Source organism: Labrus mixtus, chromosome 8 (assembly GCF_963584025.1).
Source record: "Labrus mixtus chromosome 8, fLabMix1.1, whole genome shotgun sequence".
Lineage (NCBI taxonomy): Eukaryota > Metazoa > Chordata > Actinopteri > Labriformes > Labridae > Labrus > Labrus mixtus.
Genome location: NC_083619.1, coordinates 26,018,232 through 26,045,747, shown reverse-complemented (window position 1 = coordinate 26,045,747; position 27,516 = coordinate 26,018,232). Strand labels below are relative to the sequence as shown.

At 41.5% G+C, this 27,516-nt stretch overlaps 2 protein-coding genes across 3 annotated transcripts in view; one reads left to right on the top strand and one right to left on the bottom strand.

Moving 5' to 3' along the window:
* Window positions 1–27,516, bottom strand: part of LOC132979539 (contactin-associated protein-like 4) — a 340,781-nt gene that overhangs the window by 92,893 nt on the left and 220,372 nt on the right. The gene's annotated exons all lie outside the window — the stretch shown is intronic.
* Window positions 1,123–27,516, top strand: part of LOC132979538 (enhancer of polycomb homolog 1-like) — a 33,146-nt gene continuing 6,752 nt past the window's right edge. The window contains exons 1-11 of one of the 2 annotated variants that reach the window (XM_061045428.1): window positions 1,123–1,475; window positions 4,713–4,804; window positions 15,775–15,934; window positions 20,546–20,691; window positions 20,908–21,114; window positions 21,920–22,068; window positions 22,167–22,314; window positions 22,458–22,622; window positions 23,510–23,599; window positions 23,855–24,003; window positions 24,237–24,658. In XM_061045428.1, the coding sequence (XP_060901411.1) occupies window positions 15,835–15,934; window positions 20,546–20,691; window positions 20,908–21,114; window positions 21,920–22,068; window positions 22,167–22,314; window positions 22,458–22,622; window positions 23,510–23,599; window positions 23,855–24,003; window positions 24,237–24,658 (1,576 nt within the window). In that variant the 5' untranslated portion in view covers window positions 1,123–1,475; window positions 4,713–4,804; window positions 15,775–15,834. Of the gene's footprint in view, window positions 1,476–4,712; window positions 4,805–6,742; window positions 7,193–15,774; window positions 15,935–20,545; window positions 20,692–20,907; window positions 21,115–21,919; window positions 22,069–22,166; window positions 22,315–22,457; window positions 22,623–23,509; window positions 23,600–23,854; window positions 24,004–24,236; window positions 24,659–27,516 lie in introns of those variants that run through there. The other variant, XM_061045427.1, reaches the window with a different exon arrangement.

The following is a 27,516-nucleotide window of genomic DNA, read 5'->3' as shown; positions in this document are numbered from 1 at the left end:
TGGTAATAACTTTTATCGTTTTCTTTTTTGTTTACAACTTGTGTCATGCTGAACAATGTTTTCTTAATTTGTTAAACATCTAGACATGTTATAGATATGCCATGTTTTTAGCGTTAAATCAAAAAAATGGAGACATTGGACAGCTATTTCTGTTACTAAATGTTTTTCTCTTTCATCAAACTCGGAGCTAAAATCAAGTGTTGGTCGAGTAAATGTATCCTGATTTACTACATCAAATAAATAGACAAACTTGATATTGGGTTGAAAGGTTGCTATATAGCAATGGTTTTACTTCTTCTTAGTAAAGGGACAAATGAATAACACCAGGTGTTAAATAAAGGTTAAACTGTGTGGTGAAGTGTGCAGCCTAAGCTGGACTGAAGTGTGTTTTGAGTTGTGCCAAACTATTTAGAAATACGCACAGTTTGAGTTGGTCAGTGTGAGTTTTACATAAATAAATAGACATAACTTAAAGTAAATAAAGATAAGTGAGTTGTTGAAAATGAGGAGTATGTTTGTATTTAAGTTAGGACTCAAATCAATAAACAATGTGGTGTAAAAGTACGACTTTAATGTCAAATACAAATCGGCTAAACGGCTGAAGGGCTTCTGGTGCATTCAAGTGGTGTCGGATATATCGGAAAAGCGAGTTTCCGAGTTGTAAAATGCACGCCTGCTCAAGTCGGAACAACTCGAAAACTAATAAAATAATGAGGTCCCCGACTTCCAGACTTTAAGTCAGAATCGTCATCAAATGGGGGGTAAAATATGTTTTGTTAATTCACGTATTGCACATCAACTTTTTGCTCAAATATAACTTTTAACAGATACATTTTAATGATCTTCTTCGTAGCATCAACACTTTCCGACTACATGAACTGAAATCACGTGAACACACCACACTGAAGTCGGAAGAAACGACTTCCCCCCCAACTCGGAAAGTTTGAACCACCCGAGCAAGCACCTGAACGCAGCATTCGTCTCTGACATTATCAGCCAATCACGTTTCATTCCATCCCCCCGTGGAGCGTGACGTAGCGGGCACAAAGTCTCTCCACAGGTGATTGGTGGCTGCCACCGTCCAATCAGAGGCCGTGTTTTACAGCAAAGTTGTTAACCCCCAACAGTAGCACTTTGGTGTCCACCTCTCTAGTTTCAGCTGCCTGCTTTTACATCGACAGGAAAACACAAGACTTTTTTTTTTTCATCGACCGAAAAACGCTCTTTGACGAGGTGGATATAAGTCCGGACAGCGGCTCTCTCCCTGCCAGGACAGCGGCTCATCGTGTGTGTTTTATCCGGGGAAAAGAAAGCAGTTATAAGGCTGTGACTAACGTTGATGTTAGTTGTGTCTCTTGCTAGCTGCGTCGTGTTGTCTGTCGTTTTTTTTTTTTTTTTTTTTTTTTTTTTTTAATAACTTGTTCGCCATCTGTGTTAAAAAAAAAAACCCGGATGTTTTTTGAATGATCAGCCTGGTGAGTATTTTTATTAATAATATTATTAACTTGAATCGACGGTCGTTTTAAAAAAAAAAAAAAAAAAGGAAAAAAAAGGCCCACCGTGAACAGTGTTTTCTGGCATCAGATGATTTCATACACGCAATCAAATTCCTGGCTGGTCAGCTGGATGCAATTCAGCACTAAAAAAGACACACAAGTTCCCTCCTCACTTTGTCAGCTCCTGAAGCAAGGAGGCAGTGACATCGATTGTTTCAATCAAATAAGGATTATTTTAATTCTACATAAGAAATATCTAGTTTAATGGTAGTTACATTAAAGGTAAAAAAAAAACACACACAATGTCGGAAATCTTGATGCAGCCAACAGGAGAGGAAGGAAGCAACCTCAGCAGAGTTCACGAAGACTGTTTTGCAATGATCTCATATGAGGGGTTTTGCATCATCCTGATTGAAAACATGAATGTAACATTGTTGGATCATGAAGGCTTTATAAAAGGGTGTGTGGCTAAACAGTGCCAAGCAGTGTCTGTGGTGTGTCAGGGAACTGCTTGGCCCTGGCCTGCAATGAGTCTGGATCCTTCATCATATCCCCCTCATATCATCTTATCCTACCTTGAGTCAAAAGTGGATGATTCAGCCTTTTTAAAGATGATTTTTATTCAAGACCTGCACCCAGCCATGGATAAAGCAGCCTCATGGTGACCTGCAGTGGCTGTAGTTCTCTCACTACTTAATCATTTCTCTTTTTTTTAAAAAAGCCTCCTGACTTTAAGGTTTTACTACATCAGGTGTATAGTTTAAATCACAGAAGTGCCATGAATGTGGTCTCCGGTGGTTCCCTGGGATTGTGTAAAACTCTGTTGGACATTTTGGGACAAACCCCACCCCTCATGGGACTTTTTGTAGGCCAGCACAAACTATGTGAGGTATGAGAGTGCTGTTTGTTAGGTTGACGAGGCCTCTTAGTGCGTTTACGTGCTATACTAAGAGATTTCCTAAGCATTTATTCACCAGGCTGAAAAACTACTGAAGTTGGAAGACTAAAGTATTAAACCCCGGCTCTTCACAATTTTGCATAATCATAGTACACGGAGGTCCTGACTGCACACTTGAATGTCTGCCTTTCTTCTACCTGATGGCTGCTATTCATCCACGATACTGCTGAATATCTGTGTAATTAAGTTGAGAGGATCTTTTTCACTACATTATGAAGTGCTGTCATCTATTCTGAATTCAGCAGTCGTGTAGTATCATCACCTAACACACAACAACATGTGACATGACTTTATTGGCAAGAACAATAAAATGTTCATCTAAACATTATAAACACTGATAGGAGGATAAAGACGTTTTAAGGAAACAAAATATGAACGGGAGTGACCTTGGATGCAGATTGTTTATCTTATGAAAAATACACATTTTTTTCTGTTTGCCTCCCTGCCACTAGAGGGCGCACCAGAGAACTCAGATTTAAAATATCTACTAGATTTGCACATTTTAAACGATATTCTAAGACAAACTCGTGAGGGTTCCTCTTTTTTTCTGTGCAGCATCAAAGACAGATGTTTTAAAGATGGGTTAATGAGCGTCAATGCTAACAGGATGAGCTGTAGTACTGCTAATGGTTAGCATGGTTAACCACTAAGTTCAGTAGCTTCTAGTAACTGCTTACATCAAATTTAAAACTCTGCTGCTCGCTTACAAAACGGGGACCAAACGGCTCCTCCTTACCTAAACTCATCATCCAGGTCTACACTCCCTCCCTCTACGCTTCACCAATGAAAGGTATCCAGCCTTCACAACAGGGCGCTAAGTCTCTAGCTAGACTCTTTGCCTCTGTCGCCCTCCGGTGGTGGAATGAATTTCCAACCTCCATTCAATCTGTAGAGTCCAGTTGCACCTTTAAGAAAAAGCTAAGTTCTCTGTATGAACACCTACGACCTTAATGATGATGATGACAGCAACGATAGTAGTCAGGATATTAGTGATGCTGAAAGAAGACTCGGTAAAAGATCTTACTCATCGTTATATTATCTACAAAGAAGACCAAACATGAATCCATTATGAGCACTAAACTCCAACATTTAGTAAAGTTACAGTGGAGAGGAAAAACTTCTTTAAGAGGCAGAAACCTGGAACAGAACCAGACTCATGATGAACAGACATCTGCTGTGTTGGGCTTGGAAAGTGAGATAGAGGGGGATGAAAAAACCTGCTTTGCCTCTGTGCACTGCCTGTCAGCACCTCTGTGTCTGACTGGAATTAAACCGTATCGTTCAGATAAGATCCTTGCTGGTGATTTCGTGTCCACTAAATGAATCGTAGAATTGTGAGCATGTTAACATTATTATGCACAAGCTGCACTAAAGACACTAAATGTAAATTTCATTCATTTTGCTGGTGTTTGTTGATCGACTGAATAATAGACAAATTTGATTGGTTTGAGTTCTCGGTGTAAAATTCAGGGTCATCACAGCTGTAACAGTTCATCCTAGAAGGATACAAACAATTGGCAACCCATCAGATTGATTTGTGTCAAGATGTTGACCAATAGGTTAAAATGTGAAACACGTAGCCATGAGGTCCTCATTTGAACATGGTCAGGGACTGATTTGACACTTCAATAGCAACGGTTTGAACAAGATACGATCTGTTATTTCAAAGGTCAATGAATCGAAAAGTACCAAAGCTAGAAAAGAAACATACTTCAAATCTTCTGTCATATTTAACCAGAAGCAAAAGACGGACAGCAATGTCTTAATTGCACAAATACAAATGAAGCTTAGCCGATGTATTTTTGCAATTAAGTCGGTGTGCATGAATTCATTTGCAACTTTTGGAAATTAAAAACATGAAATCACCCAATATTGGGTCCCTAAAACTTGGACTTGTGTCCCTAGCATCGGAACAAGTTTTGATATCGTTTGATTTAAATCTAAGACAGGATAAAGCTCAATTATGGGGACACTGGTATCTCTGAAGGTAGCAACAAGCTGAAGCACCCAGTAGTATTCACCATGGCGATGCCGTTTAGCACGGCCAGGTGTGACTGTTGGAGGCCAACCAACAGCAACGCTGACAATTATGAACAGGTGCTGGACTAATGTTTTATCTGTGCTCCACCCAGCAACCCTCAAATGAACAAACAGAGAATCTGACATGCGAGCCCTTTGGTTGAATTTTGCCCGTTTCTTTTGAAAGCTTTTTGAGTTTTGCCTAAATGTTCTTTTTGTTCTTGTCAATTGACTCTCAGGTTGTCATGATGCCCTCACTGGAGTTAACGATGGGAAGAAAACCTCGGTTCCCGTGGGTTGACCCCGGATAAAAGCCCAATGTCACCAACAGGTAAGTGTTTAAATGTTCAAGATGATTCTGACCTTGAATAACTTTTCAATTGGCCCTCTAGGCCCCCAAAAAGGGGGCTTAACTAATCATGGACTCATTGCTTTTAAATTTCCCAATCATGCTTGTGGGTCATGACACAAGCTAACTTCTGAAAGCACCACATACCGCCATCTGAATCATTTGTAGGGCTCTGCTGTGTTTTCAGTACAAATACCCTGTGAAAGCTTTGTCTTTGTACTACTTTCAAACATACTGCAGTCCTGAAAGTCACTTCCTTTACCTGCCGCACCAGAAGAGGGAGACATTGTTCAGGTGGTGAACGAGCTGCCATGATGGGCCTCACCTGGAATAAACACACGGTTTGAAGTCTGAGCGCTGATAGATACGGTTCAGTGGGTCAGAGAACGTCCGGTTAGCAGGAACATCTGCTTCTTATGTATCTGAGGCGTTGGCCTGCAGTGAATACTCTTCTCTTATCTGCTCTGATTGAGCAATAGAAGAAAACCAGCTGCCATAAACTCAACATGGTGTTGGTATGAAGAGTGATAGTGTGGAGGTTTTCTCTGCTCACTTTTTGGGACTCAGTATTGTTATTTTTATAGTTTACTTTCTATATTTTAGAGTTGTCTCTTCTTGAGAGCACTATGATGGCTGTCCTTTTTATTATTTCATCAGGTTGGTCCCGTTGAGATTAAGAACCTCTTTTCCAAGAGAGACCTGGCTAAGACAGGAAGCAGCAAAAAACACAAAGTTACAGGCAGAGACACAAAGGGAGACAAAGTTCAATTTACAAAAACAACACATTTTTCATTAAAAAATAACCGTCTATGAGTCCAATCTGGGAGTCAGTTGTTCAAGCAGCCTTTATGAATAATAACATTAAACATCAATTATATGCATCCTTGCATACAAAGAAAGTAGCTCAAAGTCTCGAGTTATCATGGAAATAAATGCACAAAGTGGTTCACAAGAAAAATAGAAAACGGTTAAAAGATTTTTAAAAAGTTCCACAATAAGAGGATGGAAAGTAAAAACACATTTGCAAGAGTTGTTATAAAGATTGAAGTCTTTATTTTGAACATGTAAAAAAACAATAAATTAACAATAGCTGTAGATAAAAAAAAATATGTATAAAAGAAATACAAACTAAAGAAAGAAGAACCAAAGTCCTTAATTTGCCAGAAAAGGAGGGGGAAGAAGTTCACACTTCAAATGTAATCATTTTTTTTAGATAACAAGGTAAAAATAATACGCTCTGAAATTAGATGGGAAATGACCTTCTTTACAGGATAAGACAAAATATAAATATGTGACAATAACTTTAATGTTCAGCATAACATAAGGGGGATAATACAGGAGGTTAATAACCAAAAATGTGTAAAGAACAAGAACTAAAACAGAAGAAAATCTGAACCCCATTACAAATCAAAGTATAAAAACAGTCATTTGATAATAGTCTAGTTTGCTTAAGTCTATTTTTATTCTTTAAGCTTTACAATATAAGTCATCACTTGTATTATATTGTGTGGAAGATAAAATATGCTCAACTAGATAAATGCTTACAGGTATTTAAACATGCAGGTTAATTTACTGCACAATTTTGCGGAATAATAATTTTTACTGAAAAAAATATTTTTATAAAAAGTATAAATTAATTTATTTATTTTTGGTCTCATGAAACAACATCAAAGTTTTTATTCTCGTTTCAATGTTTTTATTTAGCACTTTATATATTTAATAAATATCTAACCCATGCTCTAATTAATTTTCGCGGTATATGTTTCCGCCATGTCTAACGTTTATGTCAATAATTAATGTGCATGTGTGGAGAGAGGAGTTTTAGTTTGCAAAAGAAATGCCCCCTTCCCCCCACCCCAACCCCACGCAACGCGCAAGCGCTCGGGATGGCGTGGGAATGGTCGGTCCTTGCGCTGGGGGTTGGACCGCTCCGAGCGAAACAGAGCAAAAGAGTTTTAAATGTCCGCCATGTTGTCCATGGCGCACTGAACCAACGGTAGGGAGCGGAGCGTCGGAAAAAAACAGTCCGAGCGAGAGCGACCAAGATCCGGGCCTTTCCCCCCGGCTCCGTTGGCGACGCCCTAAATTCAAGCTACAGCCATTCGAACTTTTAGAATAGAGACAACCGCACAGAAACATCCATGAAAGCGCCACTCGGTACCGGTGTGAATATTAGGAGATCCGGTAGATTTATATTGAATCTCGACTTGTGAAAAAATGAGTAAATTGTCGTTTCGGGCGCGGGCGCTGGACGCTTCCAAGCCGCTACCCGTCTTCCGTTGTGAGGATTTACCCGATCTTCACGAATATGCATCCATTAACCGGGCCGTGCCGCAGATGCCTACGGGGATGGAGAAAGAAGAGGAATCGGTATGATTTAACCGTGTACAAAAAAAAATGTGAAATAATGTGTTTTATTTTTGAATCATCACAGCGTCCCTCTTTTTTTTTTTTCTTCTCTGCGCAAGCTTTCACAAAATGGCCGCCGATTTTTTTCCCCCGAGGAGAAACACGACGGATTCGAGTTGCAAACGGCTTCTTTGTCGGACACGGCGGGGTGTCCGGGCAACGCGGGGGTACGGGGTGTCCGTGGGTGATAAAATTGTCCGGTTTGGACGGTTTATTTTTGCGTGAGGTGCTTTTCAGAGTACAAAGGAGTCATGTGACTTGAGCAATTCCGACATTTTGTCTCTTGTCTGTCAGGATGGGGGCCTTGTGTTTTTGGCGTAATTGCAAAGGACCAGGGGAAGGGGGAGCTAGTGATATCAGATTATAGCTGCAGACAGAAATGTCAACACTGCTGCCATGCATTGAGGAAAAAACACTAATTTTTGTCAATATGAAACTCACATAGTTTGTTGTTGTTTGTCTTTGCTCATGCATTTTGTGTCTGTTTTCATTTATTGTTGCATTTGCTTTTAATTCACCTGCTAGCACTCTTGTCATGTCATGTAATTGTCTGAATATGATGCAGCCTTTTTTTGGGTTTATTTGTGTGCAGAATGCAGGTTGTTATTCGTGTCTGTTCGTGTGTAAAATCCAGCTGCTGTCATTTGGTTATTGGGACTAAATTACACAGTTTTTACAGTTCATGCTGAGGGTTAGCCATCTTGCTTGTGTAGCTGTATTATTACCTGAAGTGATTTTCTGTTTGTGTATTGACCTCCCTTTTAAGGACAAGGTGTTGTTTCAGGACAGTTTAATGAACATGTTTGATGTCTATGGGTTCATATATCTCATCCACAAACCCAGATTCTGTAGTGTTTGTAAATCATGAAAGCTCTGCACGCCGTAAACTGACACACACTTTCTCTTTCACATTTTCTTGGCTATAAAAATAGTTATATTTCCATCTGACAGTAAAGGATGCATTAGCCAGAGAGACAGATAGGTAAACAAAGTTTCCCTCCTGCTCTTGCTGCATCCTACTTAGGAGGTTGTTGTTTTAATCTGTAGGATGTTTATGAGCTAAACTATCCCCGTGGGACTTTTATGAATCTGTGCACGTCACTCATTTGAAAACAGATGGTGTTCGTGGGAACCCACAGCACGATCGTGGAAATATTAAGGGAAGTAAACGGGGGAATATCACTGCTGTGGATCTGTTATTATGGACTGTAAGCGACGTTGCAGCCAGTCTGCCTCCCGGCTCCTCTGAATGCTCGGTGTCAGGGGTTCAGTGTGTCAGATGGCACAGCGGGCTGGCAGACCAGCGGCACGTGGCGCTCAGGAGGAGATCAGGGCAGCAGGGAGGAAGCGGTGGAGGAGGAGGATGGAGGAGGGGTTGCTGTCACATCAAAGTCTGTGCTCTGCTCAGCTGGAGTGCTTGGGTTATGTAAGAATCATATTATCATAAGAGGTAGGCCAAGGTCTGCTGCATGCCAGCCGCTCGGTGTTTGGAGTGTCTGTTTTTGAAGTTGTACCTTGCGTGCTGGGTGGAAACATGCACTTTGAGTCATTGTTGGTGGGTTAACATACTGCAACCCACGCTCTTTCTATATCACTCCATGTAGGTATGGTGTTGTTTTTTGTACTGCAGGTTTTATTTAAGTTTTTCAGCGGGAGTAGTTGTTGCTTTTCTGGAGACGCACTTGAACCACTAAGCTTGCCACTGCCTCGGTCCCATCGACCCACTCAGTGTTCAGTGGTTTCCAGAGTGAGTGTGTGGTGTCCCGGTGCTCAGCCAATCGAGGGCTTTTAACGGCGAGCTGTTGAACTTACACCACACAACAACTTGTAGGTTTAAGCCTTTCTGTGAGCTACATTTAGCGCTCCTCATTTGTACTGTTGTTGCTGTTTTACTTAGCCTTGCTGAAAGTATTTCCAGCCCAGCGTATGGTTTTGTAATTAACGGGCGGTGTGTGTGTAGCGTGGCTTCATTCACCAAAAGAGCAGAAAGCTCCCGAGCACGTGCAGCTTGTTTGTTTTGGGCCAGACACTTTGTCTTGTGTTTACGTTTGGTTGAAAGTGAGGTCAGTGTCTGCGGCCCTGGTGGGAACCCACATGCATCTGTTGTGCTTGCTTCTTTGCCAGACACACTTCTTGTACTCTCTTTGACACACACACACACACACACACACACACACACACATACACATTCTGGCATGCTCCCAGTGTGTAGCTGTGTGACCTTGCTGGGTGGGAATGTGGAGCGTTTCACCTGTCCAAAGTCTCCGCAGCTTACATGCTGTGAAATTGAAAGTTGCCTTTGTCAGCTGTTCCCCCTTCTGCTTTTTTTCCTTTCACTGTCGTCTTCTGTGTTGACGTCTATGTGGGTAGCGTGGGAAATTAACAACAGCCTCCGGGCAGGTTCTTGAGCCAACGCCACAGCGTGTTTGCCAGCTAGGCAAGCCGGCGCTGGAGCAACACCTGAGAAAGGCCGGCCAATATAACTGTTCACCACCAAGCAAAAACAGTATTGATTATATGAGACGTACAGAACCAGTCAGAGTGGAAAGTGTGTTTGAATTAAAATGCAGTTTCTCCATGTGAGCTTTGATATGATGGTGCAACGGCATTCAGAGAGCTTCTACTAATGAAAAACTGTTAAAACTGCTTTGTGCTACAGACAGTGCTGAGCCTATAAGAATTGAGCATTCTTTGTTAAATTAATGTGATTAGATAATTTTTATATCAATTCAAATATGATTTTCTGTGTTCTGTTCTGCAAAGAAATTGGAAGTCATACAGCCATACAGCAAGTCATGGCAATACATTTAATGTAATAGCATTCTGTATATAGGGCAATAGCATTATTATAAAGGATAGCTATAGTCCTCTACAGGAGACTGTATCCAATAAGAGAGGAGCATTGAGATCTGCGTTTGTGTATCACAGTCCGGCAACATCAAATTTCAAAGCACAGGGTCTCTAAAGAATGGCCTCTCATTGGAAAAAAAAATCTTTGCATGTGAACCACGACTAAAGAACATAATGTGGATAATAGAAATTACATTAATGCTGTAGTGATCACATGCTCCAGTTAGAAAACTAAGTCTCCTCTCGAACATTACTCTAATAAGTTTTCTACTTCATGGTGCGTTACTTTCCAAAGGGCCGGGCAGAGTTTGAATCCACCACAGACAAAAGTGCAGTCTGGTGGTTGCTGTTCATTTCCCACCCCACGTTCACATGGTGTTAAAAAAAAAAACCTCCCCTCCCACGCAGCGCTGCAGCGGCTCTTGCACTGCAGCGATGCATCCCTCGACAGCCCTGCCCGACCATCCCCCTGCGGCTGTCCATCATGTTAAGTGGCATTTACAGTGTCTGGGACAGTAGCCGTCAGAGGCGAGACTGGTGGAGGTAGAGGAGGCTCTGGCTGCCTCAGCACACTTGACAGTGATCGATGTGGTCATTTTAGAGAGGCTATTTCTGGACCGTGGATGTGTGAGACAGCAAGAGCGAGAAAGAGAGAGAGGCGTTGTGTGTCATGGCACCGGCTAATGCTCTGTATTCGGGCCGTTCACCTCAATCTAAGTCTATTTATTCTCAGGCAAACAGCCACGGCCCGGGAAAGTAAACAAACACATCGCTTGATTAGGTCTGGCAGCCGTTGTGTTTTCGCTCAGGGTCGTTTTGATTTTATGAGTTTTCCCTTCATTGTGGAGAGGCTGGAGGAAGTTGGTGCGGGGGTTTCTGCGATCGCTTGGGGGAGGACTCGGTGGGAATAAGATAAGAATATGAAGGTTACACATGCGTACATGCACAGAGGAGGTCACAGGAAATGCCGCAAATAGGTTGAGTTTGTAATAGTTTGGATTGTGTGCTCGGGAACAAAACTAAAATGCTCGTCCACAACAGCTTCAGCATCTGACGGAGCAGCTAAAACATCAGAACAGATCGCCAGACGTTATTACCCAATAAATGTAAAATTAAATAATTTGCCTAGAGTGTAACAGATTGTGTCGGAGATAGTTAGCCCCAAAAAGTCCAAATGGTGTTGATGAACACATTGCTCTGGGACACAATAAAAATAATTGTATTTCTTGCACTGTTTACACATATGGACTCCTGGAAATATCTAGATGATTTCAGGAGGACTGCTTCTGAAATCCTCATGACCAGGTTGTTCACATATGCACCTCACAGCGGGAGACTATTCCTGTCGGACGGGGGCCTTTTTATATCAATGCAACGTGTAGTTGAACAGAACAATAACATCAACAAAAGTGCAGAGAAGAACATTCTGGATCACAGAAAAAGTAATGCAGCTGTTTAATTAGTGCACGGAGATCGTAGCGGCTGCGTGCATTCTTTCTATGGGTGTGCACTTTTTAAAGGGAATAAACGTCACCAGCCCGTCCACAAATCATGATTTCTCAAGATAATATCTTTTGACTTTCTGCAGAAAAAATGCTAGGGGGCAGGCAGGATCACACGCACAGCTCCTCCAGGAGTTTTCTGCAAGTGTGATGAAAGCCCTGTTAGACTGAGAAGTTACAGAGGACTGTAAACGTGACGGCTTACTGGTTTCACAGTTAAACATTTTTGAAAGGGTAACAATTGGTGAACAACAAATAATCCTGTCAGTATAGAAATAGTCATCAAATATTGTCTGCGTCTGTCTGTAAGCATTGTGGTAGCTGTTTGTTTCAGATTTTTGCTCGTCTCAAGTCTTGATTTGAACAAATAAACCAATGCTCCACAGTCTCTGAGCCTTACTGCTCTGGTCATAAAAAGCATTCAATTTATAATAACTGTTCTCTAATGTATTGAAGCACTGCAGTTGTTGCAGAACATTTCTGTCCAAACTAAACAGTAAAAAGAAACACTGAACAAACTCAAATCTTGAGTATAGAACATGTTTTTGAATACTGACTGACACAATGAGTGTCTGTAGCTCAAATCACTTTCAACTATTTGCTTGTCATGATGTTTGTTCATGTTGAGTCCTGTCCTTTTCTTCTCATCTGGATGCTGCCTATTGTATGAAATAATGCATGGCTATGGATTATATGGAGCTTGTGCTGAATGAATACTGATTCATTCTGTGTCTGTATAGCATTCTCAATCATTGAAAACCCAGCCTGCTTGAGCTGTTAAAAAAGGTGCAAATTGATGTTTTCTGCAGCAATCAGCTGCAACTGCAGAGCTGTGCGCTCACCTGACGTAACCCTGTGGAAACAGTTGGTCATCAGTGTGTTTCTTATGGCAATCATTTGGTGCTAGTGAAAGCATATTATTTAAAAATCCAGCAAGCATTGAACACTAAGCTGAGATGACATACAATACTAGCTCTTATATGGATGTTACAGATGTTAATGAGGCTGCTGAGTCGAATCAGAGGAGCGACCAGGCCACCTAATGTTAATAATGGGTATGTTTGGGCTCACCTCAGGATACATGGTCACTTGATGCCTGGTGCTGGATTATGATTTAAGCTAAATAAAGGTATAAAAGTAGAGGTTATTCCTGTGCAACAAAGCCTTTAATGAAGTATGGGGACGCTGAAGCATACAGCTACCACTCATCGACATATTTCATCCAACACCTGCATGGATATACCGCTTCAAGACGTGTAGGTTTGGATAATAATAAGCATTGCTTTGCAGTGATTGGCATGTGAATGGGGTTGCAGGCTACATTAATAGAGTCGTCCATTATGTTTGATTTCTTTTCGTGTTAAAGTTGCACGATGTTTGGCATCTACAGACGTGACACCTTCTTCACCATAAGCCGTTTTGAATGGCCTGATTGCCTCTGTGGGTGTTTCAGAAGATTTTTTCTTCGCAGTTGAACAGACTGTACTATACCATGATAAGTATATGACATGCGTCACACATACCGTGAATGATTTTCCCAATTCTCCCAGGCCCTGTTTGTGATTTTATCATGTTGTTGCTGTCCATGATCAAAGCTTCACAAATCAATCCTTGGATCCATTTGAATCGAAGAAAGCACTCGTTACAGGAGTACTATGACAAGCTGGTCAATTGAACACCTAGGCTGAGGGAAGATGTTTGATCGGAAATGTTGTACAGAGAAGAAAACCAATTAGATAGCTTATGCTGTATCTCATATAGATGGTTATATATATATATATATAAGGTTCTGACCCTTGTTTTGTTTAGGATGAAGTGATACTGTGTACAGATTGAAATGGCGTCTTCTGAAAGCAGCTACACTTATTGTTTTGGTCTCATTACGATGTTGTACTTTTTTAATGGGAAGAAAACATCAGCCTTGATTTGTAGCTGTTCACAGAAACATGAATTAATCATCACAGGCTCGGCTGGCCTTGATGTCTATGTTGGCTGCTGTTGCGCAGTTCAGTTATGAATATGATGATGCTACTTCTTTCCTACATGGGCAAGAAGCTATTTGAGTGATAGCGTGTTTAGTGTCGTCATCACAATGCTGTTCTGATTGAGAGAACTGGTATCTCTTTGTTTACCACAGAACATGCTGCTCAGTGTACTTTATTGGCCATGTGATGTGTGTTTTCAGATGTTAGAGATCTGACAATAATACCCAGATCCTCATTTTGAAATTAAAGTGAGCTTCATTCAGACCCTTTATGAAGTCACCAATGTATTCGATATCCTCCTCAAAGTTTGATCAGTGATTATGCCATGGCTTGTCTTTAAAAGCCTGTTTTGGCGGTAGAAATTGTCTGCCGTCCGTCTCACACAGTGTCACACTCCTTCAACGCAGTCACACACACACACTTTGTGTTTTGACTCACTCACTCACTGCCTTCCTCTTGGCACAGATATTCCCTCCCTGCCCCCCCTGCTCTACTCCTGTGTCTCTGTCAGCCGCAGGGAAAACAATGAACACACACCACCTCCTCAGAGAGCCGCTGTACAATGCCGGCAGCACGCGGCCTTGTTGACAGACCGCCTGCCAGTGGCTCCGCGCCCGGCTCAGAGGCCAAAGGCTTTACTACGATGCCTGGCTGGGACTGTTAAGCCCAGAGGCCCACCAGCAAACCAGTTAGTGAGCCATCCAGTCTGTCTGCCTACCCTCCTTCAGGCACATTAGCCCTCAGCAGGCTTGGCAGCAGCCCGCTCTCGTCACAATGGTGGCAATTTCGATAAGGCCAACTGACAGAGCGATTAAGAAAAACACTGTCAAGTTTTCCTTCAGCAGTTTAACTCTGGTCCAACTGGGAACAGCTTCTAACAATAGAAATGATATTTTTTTATCATGTATACAATCTAAACAGTCACATTTTCAAAGCCTGTCTGGCTGTGTAGCTTTAGCTGAAATGTTTTTGATCCAGTTTGTTCCTGTTCAGCGGGTTCTCATAAATTGTCGTATTGTCTGGATGCCAGATGTTGCCCAGTGCGTAACGTGATAAACGGAGGTTTCCTCCCACAGTACAGTTTGCAGGTGTTAATTTAGCTTGTACCTACATGAGTCATTTTGTTTTTCTCCCCCAGCAAACAAAGCTTACCATGCTTGCTATTATTTGTCAGACAATCATTATGTATGTATTGTTTGGATTTGTCAGGATAGCTTCATAAATGCATCATTGAAGTATCGCCCGTTTGAAAAGATTGTTGATTTGGAGTCTGCTGAAGCCTTGAGTGAAGATTTAACTTGAATTGTAAAAATGAAATAAAACAAACCCAGTGGACACCCAGTCATTGACGCAAGTCTGACACAGCCAATGCTTCCAAGATTTAAAGACCAATACTGACTTTTTGGAGCCTATTATTGTTTTGTAGTTCACAAAAATAAAATAACCAAGAATAATGAGTCATAAATGTAGAAGTCATGGCAGAGCTGCTGTATTGGATAACACTAGATTGAACTGTTGTACCTAATCAAGAGGTTTATTCCACTATCTGTCAGTGGGTTTCTGCATGGCTGATTAATGCCTGCTCTTTTTACTTGTTCAGTTTTTTTTTTTTTTGATGATGCGATTCTTCAGCTTTCTCACAAAGCAAAATTTCTACTGCCACATCCTCCTCTTTATAACAACTAGGGTTGTCAAGATACCAGTGTTTCTAACTTTAATATGATTCTAGTGAAAATACATCAATATCTGTGTCAATACCAATACTTACCCAAATCTGCAGGCAAACTCCTGCACAGTCTTATTTGCACAATTACTTTGGCGATCTATTTGTACACTTTAGACAATGTTCTTTCTCTCTTTTGTTCACGGCAGGTAAACATATTAACTGAAAATCTCACCCTTTTTTTATAGCTTTGGTCCTCTTTGATACCACCGATCATTAAAATAACAGTGCTAGTGTCAATTTTAAAACCCATGTAAACCAAAAAACTCTTTGACACCCTTATTTACAACTGTGTTATAAACTCATTTTTGGCTTCCAATAAGCTCCAGATTTATGTATTTAATTGTTTGTTAACCTCTCAGCTGTATGACACACCAGGTATTCTTAAATCAGGTGTTTTAGTTTTGTAATTCATTCTGTTAAAGTGGTCATCAAAGTACAGTTCCAGTGGTCCAGGTGACTCACCTCCATCTCTCTCCACAGGAACACCATCTCCAGCGGGCCATCTCGGCGCAGCAGGTGTACGGCGAGAAGCGGGACAACATGGTCATCCCGGTCCCCGAGGCAGAGAGCAACATCACCTACTACGAGTCCCTCTACCCTGGGGAATTCAAGATGCCAAAGCAGCTAATTCACATACAGCGTAAGTGGGCCTCATATGTTTGATGCAGACGGCAGAGAAAATGAGTTGGATGAAGCAGATTGGGGACCTCGGTTGTTCCATTAAGCTGTAATAGCTTTTTCACAAATTATTTTGAATGCATTAAATGACACTCCCGGGCTGCTGATCAAAATTGTAAGTGGCAATTAGTGGAAATTTTTACATTTCTTTGTGGACATTTTGCTCATCTATTTGCAAACATCATTTTAGATTTGTACTATTTGATTAGATTCTCTTTTAGACTTTAAAGTGGTGTGCAGTGTGAGTTTACAACCAGACTGTCAAAACAGAAATGACATCTTACAATATTAATCTGCCAGGTTACTGGGTGGACTGTTGGCAACTTTTTATCTTCATAGTACAGAGTTTATTAATGAAGCATTGACCATCAGTTCTCCTACGTCAGCTGACATTAATCTTATTTAAACGCAAGTCTTTCACTTTGCTAAAATCAATAATTCAGCCCGATACATTAAAACCTCTCCAGCTGCTTCTTTTAATGTTTGTTTTATGTCTTCAGTTAGGGATGATCAGCCTCCTAAGTCAGAACAAGAATTACTAGTCGGTCAAACAAATTATCATCTTTATTAATGTAGGCCGACAATGATGGTTAAGTGTTATATCTAAGCGGTTATCCAGTCACTCTCTACCAGGCAGGGCTGTAGTTTAGGTTAGTGGGCTGCTCTTCCTGCTCTACTGCCTGGATGTAAACCAGCACAGTGGATGTATTGCATCTTGTAGGAGCAATGTGTTCTGATCTAGAAAATGGAGATAAAGTTGTATGTAGGCTGTGTCAGGTTGAATTGGACTATTAGCACTTGACCAGAGGAATGCATAACCACATTCAGCACAGGCATGTGGACAGTAACCTGCAAGGAGGTCCAAAGGCTTGAGGTGCTGCTAACATCCAGCACACCAGACAAACCATTTGATATTGTTCAGCTGCAGTGAATGTGACGCTGCGTTGCATGAAACTATAACGCTGTTAATGAAGAAATGTTCTACTTTCTTTACCTTTTAGACTAGTCTACTGGTCTTAATCTAAAATTTCTGTTTATTCGGCTTTGCTTTTAATTTTGCAATTTAACCAAATGAGACATGGGTGGATTCTAGGTTAGCAGCTCAGTTCAAAGCTTTCGACATGACTACTGTTTGAAATGTTATAATTACACAGTCTGTCTGTTTAAGAAAGGGATAATTGTACTTTGGATTAAGAAATCTCGTGTTCGAATGAGACAGAATCGTCCCCTAAAAACCAGCTGTATGTCTGCTGTTAGCTTTTGTAGCTCAGCCTGCGGCTCCCCCAATGGCCAGTTTCAAAATAGAAAGATGCTTTATTCAGTGTTTCTGTTTGTTTGAGATGGTGTGTTTGTGTTGTAGTGGAGGACAGACCTCTGTGGGTGATTAAGGTGCTGGTTTAACCTTGTGAATGGTTGACACTGAAGGGTCATTTTGAGCCTTAAAATTTAGCAGCCTGCTAAGCTGTTTCTCCTGCATTTATTCATGTACAATGACGCTACCAAAATAAAAGATTTGATTCTTAAAATGTAAGTCAACTGGGGTTCTTCTTAACCCATGAATGGAAGTTACCGAAGGGATAAACTTCTGTTGGCTGCGTGAAGGCCCGTAAAATGCTTGAACCAATTATAACTAATAACCCACCCATAGCTAGTATAGGCGGTCTGTTGTGTCTCATAGCTTTTCATCCACTTAATAGCATCAGACACATAGTTTTATGAGCTTTTACTGGCTTGTCATATGTTTGTCAAAGTGAATGAGTTTGTGAGATTGCCTCGTTCAGTAATGATATAAAAGGAAAATGAGTCCGCTAGATTGCTCGCTTCAGCGACCACGTCTGTCACAACTGGTCACCATGATTGTTTCTCAAAGGGAAGCAATCTGCTGAACTCTAAACATGGACGCCGTTATCATTTGGAAGCTGAAATGACAAACGCTTGGTCCTGTCAGAGTGCTGGAGTCTGTCACAGCATGATATTGGTCATTTCCAGGTCGGAAGAGGTTTGTGTTTGGATTGAAAACGTCTGACTGTCAGTGGACACTTTCTGAAGCAGTTTATTTATTGAACTTAAGCAAGGTGGCTGAAGATAGGAAAGGAAGAAAATAGATATGCATGATTCTGAAGAGTTCTTAAAATGTATGTGTGGTCTTGCTCTGGTGGAGCATGCAGCTTCAGTCTCATCAATATAATCCTGTCTGTTTGTCATTCTCACTTTTCTTGAACTCAGCTCAATGTGAAAGCAGATTTACTTCATTTCTGTTTTTTAATTAAGATTCAATTAGAGTCTGCTATGAGTCTGGAGGCTGTTGTTGGGAATCAGAAAAGGAATGTATAGATACTTTGACAGTGCTGTTTCAACAGACTGCAGCTTGAGACGGCTACATGAACTGAGTAGCAGTTTTAATATTTCACTCCCTCTTTTGGATTAAAATGAGCTTACATTAGACTAAAAGGAAAGGGCAGAGAGTCACATTTTATGCTTCATTTAAAATTCTAATGATGTATCTTTGACCTGCAGAAATATTGCACGTTTATTATTTAGCTTTTAAATGCAGGCTCCATGGACTTGTCAGGTTAGCGTGTGATTTCAAACTCCACACAATAAAAACAGTTATTTTACTCTACATGTTAGTTCTCTCTGCTCGTTAAGCTTTCAGATGTTCGAAAGTCTAAATGTGGTGTAATTATGCCCGATAATCATGAAGTGTGTCCCTGACCTGTGGACCAAACAGATGCTGTTTGAGCCGCACTATTAAAGCACTTATTATTATTCCACTCTACTGTGGGCCATTAACCTTTCAAATGATCCTCGGCAGACAGAAACTGCATAAAGCTTATGTGGATTAAGAGGATCAAACTTTCCTCGGTTTTGTCTTGAGATTTTCTGAGTTGACCGCTGTTTGTTTTTCATAATAATAAAAAAACACCCATCACGGTGCTCTGAGCTGAAACATATTTCCTTCGGCATCTGAGGCTGTTTTTCCTTTGTTATAGTTTTGTATCTGCAGACACTGAAACCTTTCTCTGTTTCTACTGTTCCTAAAGTGGACGAGTTGTTTTATTTGTGATATGTCCAACATGTTTACATCTTGGACATGTGCAAATGGAGCATCAGTGTTTACAGTTAGGGCAGCACAAAGTCATCTTGAAATGCATGAACTCAATGTAGAATAGCGCGGTACTTTACCAAGACTTCTGAGTCTGTTTTTTAGTTTTTTGGCTGGTCATTACAAAGTGTCCTTAGTTGATCTCAATAGACATCAGTCCACATGAGTTAATTTTGAAATGAGGATAACTGTTTGTTTTAACATTCTTTTGACTTGGTAAAGACTTTTAGTCCGTTAGTGAGCTAAAATTAGTGACTGCTCAGCTAGCAACCTCTGAGATTTTGATGTCGTTTGACCCATTTAATTCCTTGGTCCATTTTATTGTGAAAGGAGATCTATGGGACCTGGAAAAAAAAAACATTATTACTACCTTTTTTCAGATCACAATTCTGCATCAACATCATGCAATCATGTTGATCCACAATGGCGTGATATTGGTGTCCCAGTCTGTGAATAACCAGGGCCTTACTGCGTTGCAGTATATCGGCCTTCATTTTCATTATAACTGTGATGCAGCGCTTAAAGATTTTTTTTTTATTATTGTAACACTGAATCATTAAATAGTGAATCTTATACATTGCCTGATGTGTAGGCGGAGACCTTGACTCTGTGTGGGCGCAGTGTCACTGAATAGAAACTGTATATATCTTTGTAAAATGTTTGAGACTCCAGGAAACACAAACTGACTGAAAACACTGATTTACAGTCTGACTTCTTTTAAATACACTCAGGTCTCTTGTGCAACAGTCACGTCTAAGCAATCATCTATAAAGGTTTGACAGTATCTGTTTGAAACAATACTTTGTCTTTCAGTGATTCAATGTATGAAGGTGAGGTGCTGCAGTTTCAACAATAACTAAAAGTTAGGGTTTGAAAACAAACCTCCGACTTTCTACAAAGAGATTGTCGAGCGATGGCGCTTCGTGAACTCTGCTGGAAGCTGCCTCGTTACTGTGAAGTAACGCTGCATGTGGTGCGTTCACTCATTACTGGACCAATTAGCTGAGTTTTGACTTTGAGCGGTCAGTGTGCTGTGGAGCTGGAGGAGAGAGAGGTCATGGTTACCTGATTGCTTTGAAGTTCCCTCCAGTACAAAATGTGAAAGTCTCCATTCAGTTATAGGAACACATATTTTCTAACAGATTAATTTTAGACAAAATAAACATTTCTTTCCGTCTACCAGAATCACAGTTGGAAAACTGATAAGAGTTGGAAACATGAGCAGCTGTTGTACTGAAGATGTATCTAAGAGCATGAACACTAATGAGACTTTAAAAGAGAAATATGTGACAATAATTTAGTTTCTATTAAAGGAACTCACAGCCAGTCAGAAGAACAAACATCGAATAAGAAAAGCAGATTCTTATACCAGTCATCAACAAGCTGTCAGCAAACAACAAATCTGTGATGTTGTATCCACTCCTTGACTCCTTTCTCAGTCACTAATGTCTGTTTCCTCTCCTGCAGCTTTCAGCTTGGACACGGAGCAGCCAGACTACGACCTGGACCTGGACGACGAAGCGTTTGTCATCAAGCTGAAAAAGAAGATGGAGATCAGCTTCCTGCAGTTTGAGGAGATGATTGACCGTCTGGAGAAAGGCAGTGGACAACAGGTGTCTACTTTTTTCTTCTTCTACTGTTTTAAAGACTGACCCATGAAACACCTTACATACCAACAATCTTCAAGAACCTAAATTAATACAAATTAAAAGCACTTCACAGGAAAATTGCATTGCCTCAACATCCTCATTATCAGATACTTTTCCTTCCACCATTGTGGTGAAGAATCTTACTCATCAGTATGTAACTCCCCCCTCTGTGTCCTGTAGGCCGTAAGCCTTCCGGAGGCCAAACTGCTGCTGAAGGAGGACGACGAGCTCATCAAGGAGGTCTTTGACTACTGGAGCCGCAAGAGGAAAAACAGCAAATCCAACGCCCTGATCCACAATGTGAAGCAGGAGAAACGGGACGGCTCCAGCACCGGTGACCCGTATGTGGCCTTCCGACGGCGGACGGAGAAGATGCAAACCAGGAAGGTCAGTAGTTTTTATTCTCTGTATGGAGTAGAAGCAGTTTCATCCCTGTTAGTTGAAGGCAAACCAACCAACTTTATTCATTGACTAACAGTTTGTGCATTATAAGGGCAATCAGTAGAAATATGTCTAAAATCAGGGATAAAGATAAATGGTGCATTCTCACTTCTCATTTCATATAATAAATTCCACAGTTTGAATTCATTGTGTCACCACCTTTATGAAGCCTGTAAAGGTGGATCAAATGGATTCTCAAAACCTGAAACATACAGGTGCCAAAACCGCATTCAATGAACAGCATCTTCTACCAATGCTGCCCGTGTCAGTCGAACAAATCAAGGGACAAAGTTTGAAATTTAACAAGCTTTTAAATTGTTCTTTGTTTGTCTGCTCAGCTCCTTCATGATGTGATTGAAGGTGAAATGGTTAATGAGATTTTGGTTCATTTAGAGCGACACTGAAGTAGACGAGATGAAAACCAAACGACGTCAGTGACTGTGTGAACATAACTAAACAGACTTCACTTAGAGCACAAAAAGCTGCACTTTATAAAATATGATTAATTGTACGTTGACTTTAATGGTACTTCTCTGCTGAGTATTAAAAGTCAAGTTTCCTCTAAACTCTGTAAAGGAGGTTAATGCCACCAAGTGGTCATCTGAAGAATTAAGTGTGAGCTGAGTGACCTCCTCTGTTCAAAGTTAAAGTGTTGAACTAAAGCAGTCAGTGAGGTTTTGCTCATTTCTATTATATCCCTTACAGTTTATGTTATTCAGTGTTTGTATTAATTATTCATTTTTTGATGCAGAACCGCAAGAACGACGAAGCGTCCTACGAGAAGATGCTGAAGCTACGAAGGGATCTGAGCCGAGCCGTCACAATCCTGGAGATGATCAAGAGGAGGGAGAAGAGCAAGAGAGAGCTGCTGCACCTCACACTCGAGGTGTTTGAGAAGAGGTGAGCCAGTCTTTGATATTCTTTTAAGGTGAAAAAAAACGATTCTTAACAAAATGCTCTCGGGTCGTGCTCACCACTTTCCAACCTTTCTGTTCCAGAAATGTCATGTCAGACTACGGCGGTGAGGTGATGGCCGAGGTGTTGGCTGAGCGAGCGCTGGTGAGGCCGCAAATCATTCCTTTGGTCCCTCTTACTAACCAGTACAGACACCAGGACCACATGGACCTCAAAGACTACAAGTCCAAGGTGAGACTCATCATGAGGAACAACCACTGCACACACGGCAGAGAGTGAACTTGATTATAACCTTTAATTAAATCTCGCCAGTTATTTTAAGAGAGCTCTCTGCATTACCAGTCTAATCACTTACCTCTTGTCCACACCTGCAGCCCGAGAAGACAGAAGTTCCCCGGCAGAAGAGGAAATACGAGAAGAAGCAGAAGGTGTTGCCTCTGTCGTCGGGCGGCCCCCACCATCAAGGTCCCGTCGTCTTCAACGCCAAGGACCTCAACCAGTACGACTTCCCCAGTTCAGACGACGAGCCCTTCTCCCAGGTACACACCCAACATTTACACACATGTTTGTTCAGCACAAGAGCTTGTCTGGCAAAGTTCATGATGATTCTGCTGAGGTGTTCAAGTGAAATATTTATTGCAGAACACTACTTATTCTGAATATTACATTTTTAATCATTACAGGAATCATTATTCTGCTCATAAAGCGGAAAAAGCAATCATGTTGTAAATAGGCTAACAAAAATCTCTGCATGAACACAGCGAGTTGGTCTCTGAGTTTTAAGCTTACATAGATGAGTTTGTAGAATTGAGGAGAAGCTGATTCAAAGGTCGTGTTTATATAACAACCACCACTTTGCATAAACCTAGAACCTCATTTGTACTCATGCAATTTTGAGTGCCACAGGTACAGAGGTTGTAGTCCTCTAAGAGGGAGACCCGGGTTCAAATTTGACCTTTTGCTCCTTTCATGCATGTCATTCCCCACTCTTTCTCTCCCTGATTTCTGACTCGATCCACTGTACTCTGATAATAATAATGAAGGCATAAAAAGCCCAAAAAGAAATCTTAGAAAAGAAAGGATGCGGAGCTAATGAGAAAGCCATACTTAAAATTAAATGTCCTTTCATTGTTTCAAACATTGCAACACTAGAAAACATTTGGGTTTTGTCAAGTTTCAGCTAAACAAACGACGTAATCTTTGTGTTCTGTTGTGGGTGCACTGCAGCCCACTTTTCTCATTCATTTTGAGGCGTAGAGTTCTACCTCTATCCCTGCGCTCTGCCCCGTGTCCGTATAAATCCACCCAGAGTATTAGAGCCTCATGAGACGAGTGTTCAGACACATATTTAAGCCGTGTCATCTGGCTTCAGTGTTATAAATTCTGCTCTTCCGCTGACCCTTAAACTGACGTCTTGTGTCCACAGCTGCACTCAGGCTCATCAGAAGCAGAGGAGGAGAACGACCCAGACGGGGCCTTCGCCTTTCGCAGGAAGGCAGGCTGCCAGTACTACGCTGTAAGTACTGCAGGTTTGCTTTTAAATTGATGGAACAATCATCCACATCGAGTTAGTGGACTGTCACATGCTGCAAATATATGCTGTTTGATATCATTTTCATTGTTTGTATACGTTTATTTATAAAATCAAAGCCTTAGGTTCACCCAACAGTTGTCTGAAAGGGATTTTATGGATGCATTAGCTTCAGCACACGTATAATAGCCGTACAACAACATTCCAGAGTATAACCTTGAGCTTTCAATCTGTGTTCAGTCTCATCAGGACCGTGTGGGGAGTTGGCCGTGGTGTGGACCCTGGGACGACGGTTTGGCCGAGGCTCGCTTTCGCTACAGTCTCACCACACTCACCGTGCCGCGGCGCTGTCTCGGCATGGCTCGACGACGCTTGGGACGAGGCGGCAGGTCAGTACACTCTGTTTCAGGACTAGTTGGACAGCGGTTAAAAGTTATGAGATGAAGCATGATAAGAGACACCTTTCTTTAGTTTATCAGATATTGTAATGTCTCTTTTTATGATTGTCTTGTAAGATATGAATTATCACAGAATCATCAGTATTGTGTGTTGAGTTTCCCTCAAGTTAGGTCTTCAGTCCATTAGAGCTCACCTTCTCTTTCTCCCTCTCCTCCTCTGGCAGGGTGTTGCTGGACCGGGCGCACACGGACTATGACAACATTTTCCACGGACTGGATCAAGAAATGCTTGACCTGCCTCATCCGCCCTCTCCTCCTCCTCCTCCTCCTGCTACTACTTCTCGCTCGCCAGCCACCAACAAGTTTGCCAGTACCTCAGAAACAAATACCTCAGACAGAAGCTCCACCCCTCTTTCCTCGCCCTCCTCCACGGACCTCAGTCAGATACTGTTGAATATAAGGTCGTGCCGGTGGAGGCACTTTAGACCACGGACACTACCACTACACGAGCTGGACAATGCCCACCCTCTATTCAGGAAGTTGAGTCGAGGCTTGAAGCGCTCACTCTCGGCCTCCACAGCTGGGGGACAGCCCTATGGCTCCCAGCGCCCGGCCAGGGTCATCCCTGCACCCACACCCACTGCTGGTGAGTGGAGACTGTCAGTCAGTATGTTTGCAAGATGTTAAGAAAAGTGGAGTTAGTCTGACTAAAACTGGACTTTTAAAATGCATGTCAACATGTGAGTCCAACTGAAAAAATATGAAGTCGAATTCCTCACTCCTAGATAATACTGCTGTTGGGGGTCGATTTACTGTTGCATGTATTTGCCTCATTTGGCCCCTAACTGGCCTAGGCATTCTGCACATGCTAAACAGATCCCGTGCCAGGATTTGACCAGGAAGTATAACAGCGACATGTGTAGAAGAGTGTCATGGGAAAAAAACAAAGACGAGGGTGTCAACATGACGAGTGAAAGAGTGAGAACCACACATAAGGAGACGTAGTTCATGTTGTGTCAGCTGAAGGATGTTGACTGATTGGCGATTGTTTGGTATGTGATGTACCGTAATCGGTCGACCAGAAGAAGGTTCAGTGTTTCCCCTACCATTATATTGCCCCCCCCCCCTGGAGGTTAAGTAAAAAAAAAATATATATATATATATATATATATATATATTATTTTTTGTGCCTTTTATTGTAGGATAGTGGATAGAGTCGGAAATCAGGGAAAGAAGTCATTTAAGGATACCTTTCCGATAGAAAAGGACAGCTGTCATTAAAAACATAACATATGAACACCAAGATTCCTTCAAGTGTTTGTATCGTTGTCGGCTTGTCCCCACCCCCCCAACGCTGTAAACCTAGGGGAAACACTGAGGTTCAATATTAACTTGTTGAAGGGGGCATATCGCCACGTACCCTAGAGAAGTCAGATTCATTTCTCCTCCGTCATTGTTGTCAAAGCTGCTATCAGATCCCGCCCCTTATTGATTTTGATTGGTCCGTAAGTAAGAATGCTGGGGCTTTTACGCTCAAGACGGCAAGAGCTAAAAACGTTGGTGAAAAGAGTCACTGCCAATGCTTAAAAAAAAAGTGTTAATGGACACAAACACTAAACTCTGAGTATTTTCAGCTTTATGTGATCAGTATTCATAGAGAGGATGTCCTCATAAAAGCTGTTTGGACTGAGGATATTTGGAATATTTATTTATTTTTGAAAGAAGCCCAATCATGAGGACTTGCATGTGAACGCCACAGGCTTTAGAAGGATCTGGTTAAAACCGGATTCATACTTTCTGCCTTGAATCTGTGCAAAGAACCTCTCCAGACATGTGACCATGTGTCCTGGCCACGCCCACTTTAACGCCTGTGAATGATCTGCTTTTTAGCATTGCATCAAAACTACTGAGGACGCCGTGCTTGATGTTAGCTTGCTGCGAGGTGCTGAAGCCTCTCGGCTTTCCACATCATTATTCAACTTGAAGGATGATTCCCAGTCTCTATATCTATTGGGGTGTTATTTGCAGCATTTTTAAGTATCTATCATTTCTTAAGAATATTCAGGACACCTACATGAGTCAGATCTATCTTCTCTTTGCCTGGATTAATAAAACCATTTAGTCTTTCTCTGCGGCAGCGCTGGTGTCCTGTCCTCCAGCTGCAATGAGAAAGTTTTGTTGTTTTCATCTAGTTGTTAAGACGTTACTTTGCATTCACATTGCTTCACGTCCTCCCACCCTGCCCAGTCCACAAGGTGTCAATTAAATCTGTGGTGGATAAATAAATTCATGAGATGCACAGGATTTGTTTCGGGCGTGTGGAGACGGAGTCGTGGAGCGTTGCATACAAACTAAAAGCCACACAGGTCCCCGGTGGTGTTAATGCGAGGGCAGTCGGGCGGTCTGTGTCTCGATGTTGCTACAAACAGTTTACAGAAGTTTTGCATGTGTTGATGCACATGAACAACAACTGCCTCATAAGGTACAACAAGGAAACTGAAGGGAACAAATGTAAGGAACAATAGATTTTAAAATAAGTTCACCTCTGCTGTCACTTCAGTCTGCTGAGAACAGCCGTATGGGAAGATGTAATTAATAAGGTGCAGTGTTTTGATTAAAGGAGTCGGCATCAGATCGCATGAAAGAGCATGAAGCGTGTTCCAGATGGAGGCGGTACGCAGAGTACGAGCTGTGACTCTTAAATGCTCAGAGTGATGAGGAGGTGGAACGCTCTCAGGAATAATAGAATCGATATCGCACCGAGGCACAAGGCCTTGAAATGTGGGGGATAGAAGTTTAGAATCAATCCAAAACCTTTAAGGAAAGACTTCAGACCACGTTATTCACAGGAGAAATATCTGGGGCGCAAATTAGACTGTGGTTGAACTCGAGACTTGCTCACTACAAACCAGGTGTCTATATAATGCTGTAACTTAATTATTCTCAAATTAGACCGAGTTGTTCCCGCGCAGCCCAGAATAATTTCTCTGCAGTCTGGTGACACATGCTGGAGTGGTTTATTCAGTTTGAAAGTGCATTATTGTTGCTTTCTCCAGTAAGATGTATTCATGTTTACTGTGATTACTATTTTCTTATCGGCCATAACATCAGTATCAATCCAGATTCCACTATGTGACCTATGATCATGTCCTACATGACCAGTTGGTGTCTGTCAAAAAGTTAAAGAAAAGATGGAAAATTAGAAAGTTGGAAAGAGTTGTTATCTTGCTTTTAACAGCTGGAAGTTTTGTTATTGTTTTTTTCATAGTTTAGATAGATTTTCAAAGCTCATTCATGTTTGTTTTAGACAAGTAGCAAAAGTTTTTCAGCTGCATCAGAAACCAAACAATTGAGATTTGAGTCTTCGGCTGTGTCTGAAAACGCAGACTTTCGTACACGACGTGACATCACATTGTGAGTGTAGTATGATCAGGAATCACAGTATGCGAGAAATACCCTGATTTTTACTAGATTGGCCAGAATGTTTGAGTATAAAACAGGAGC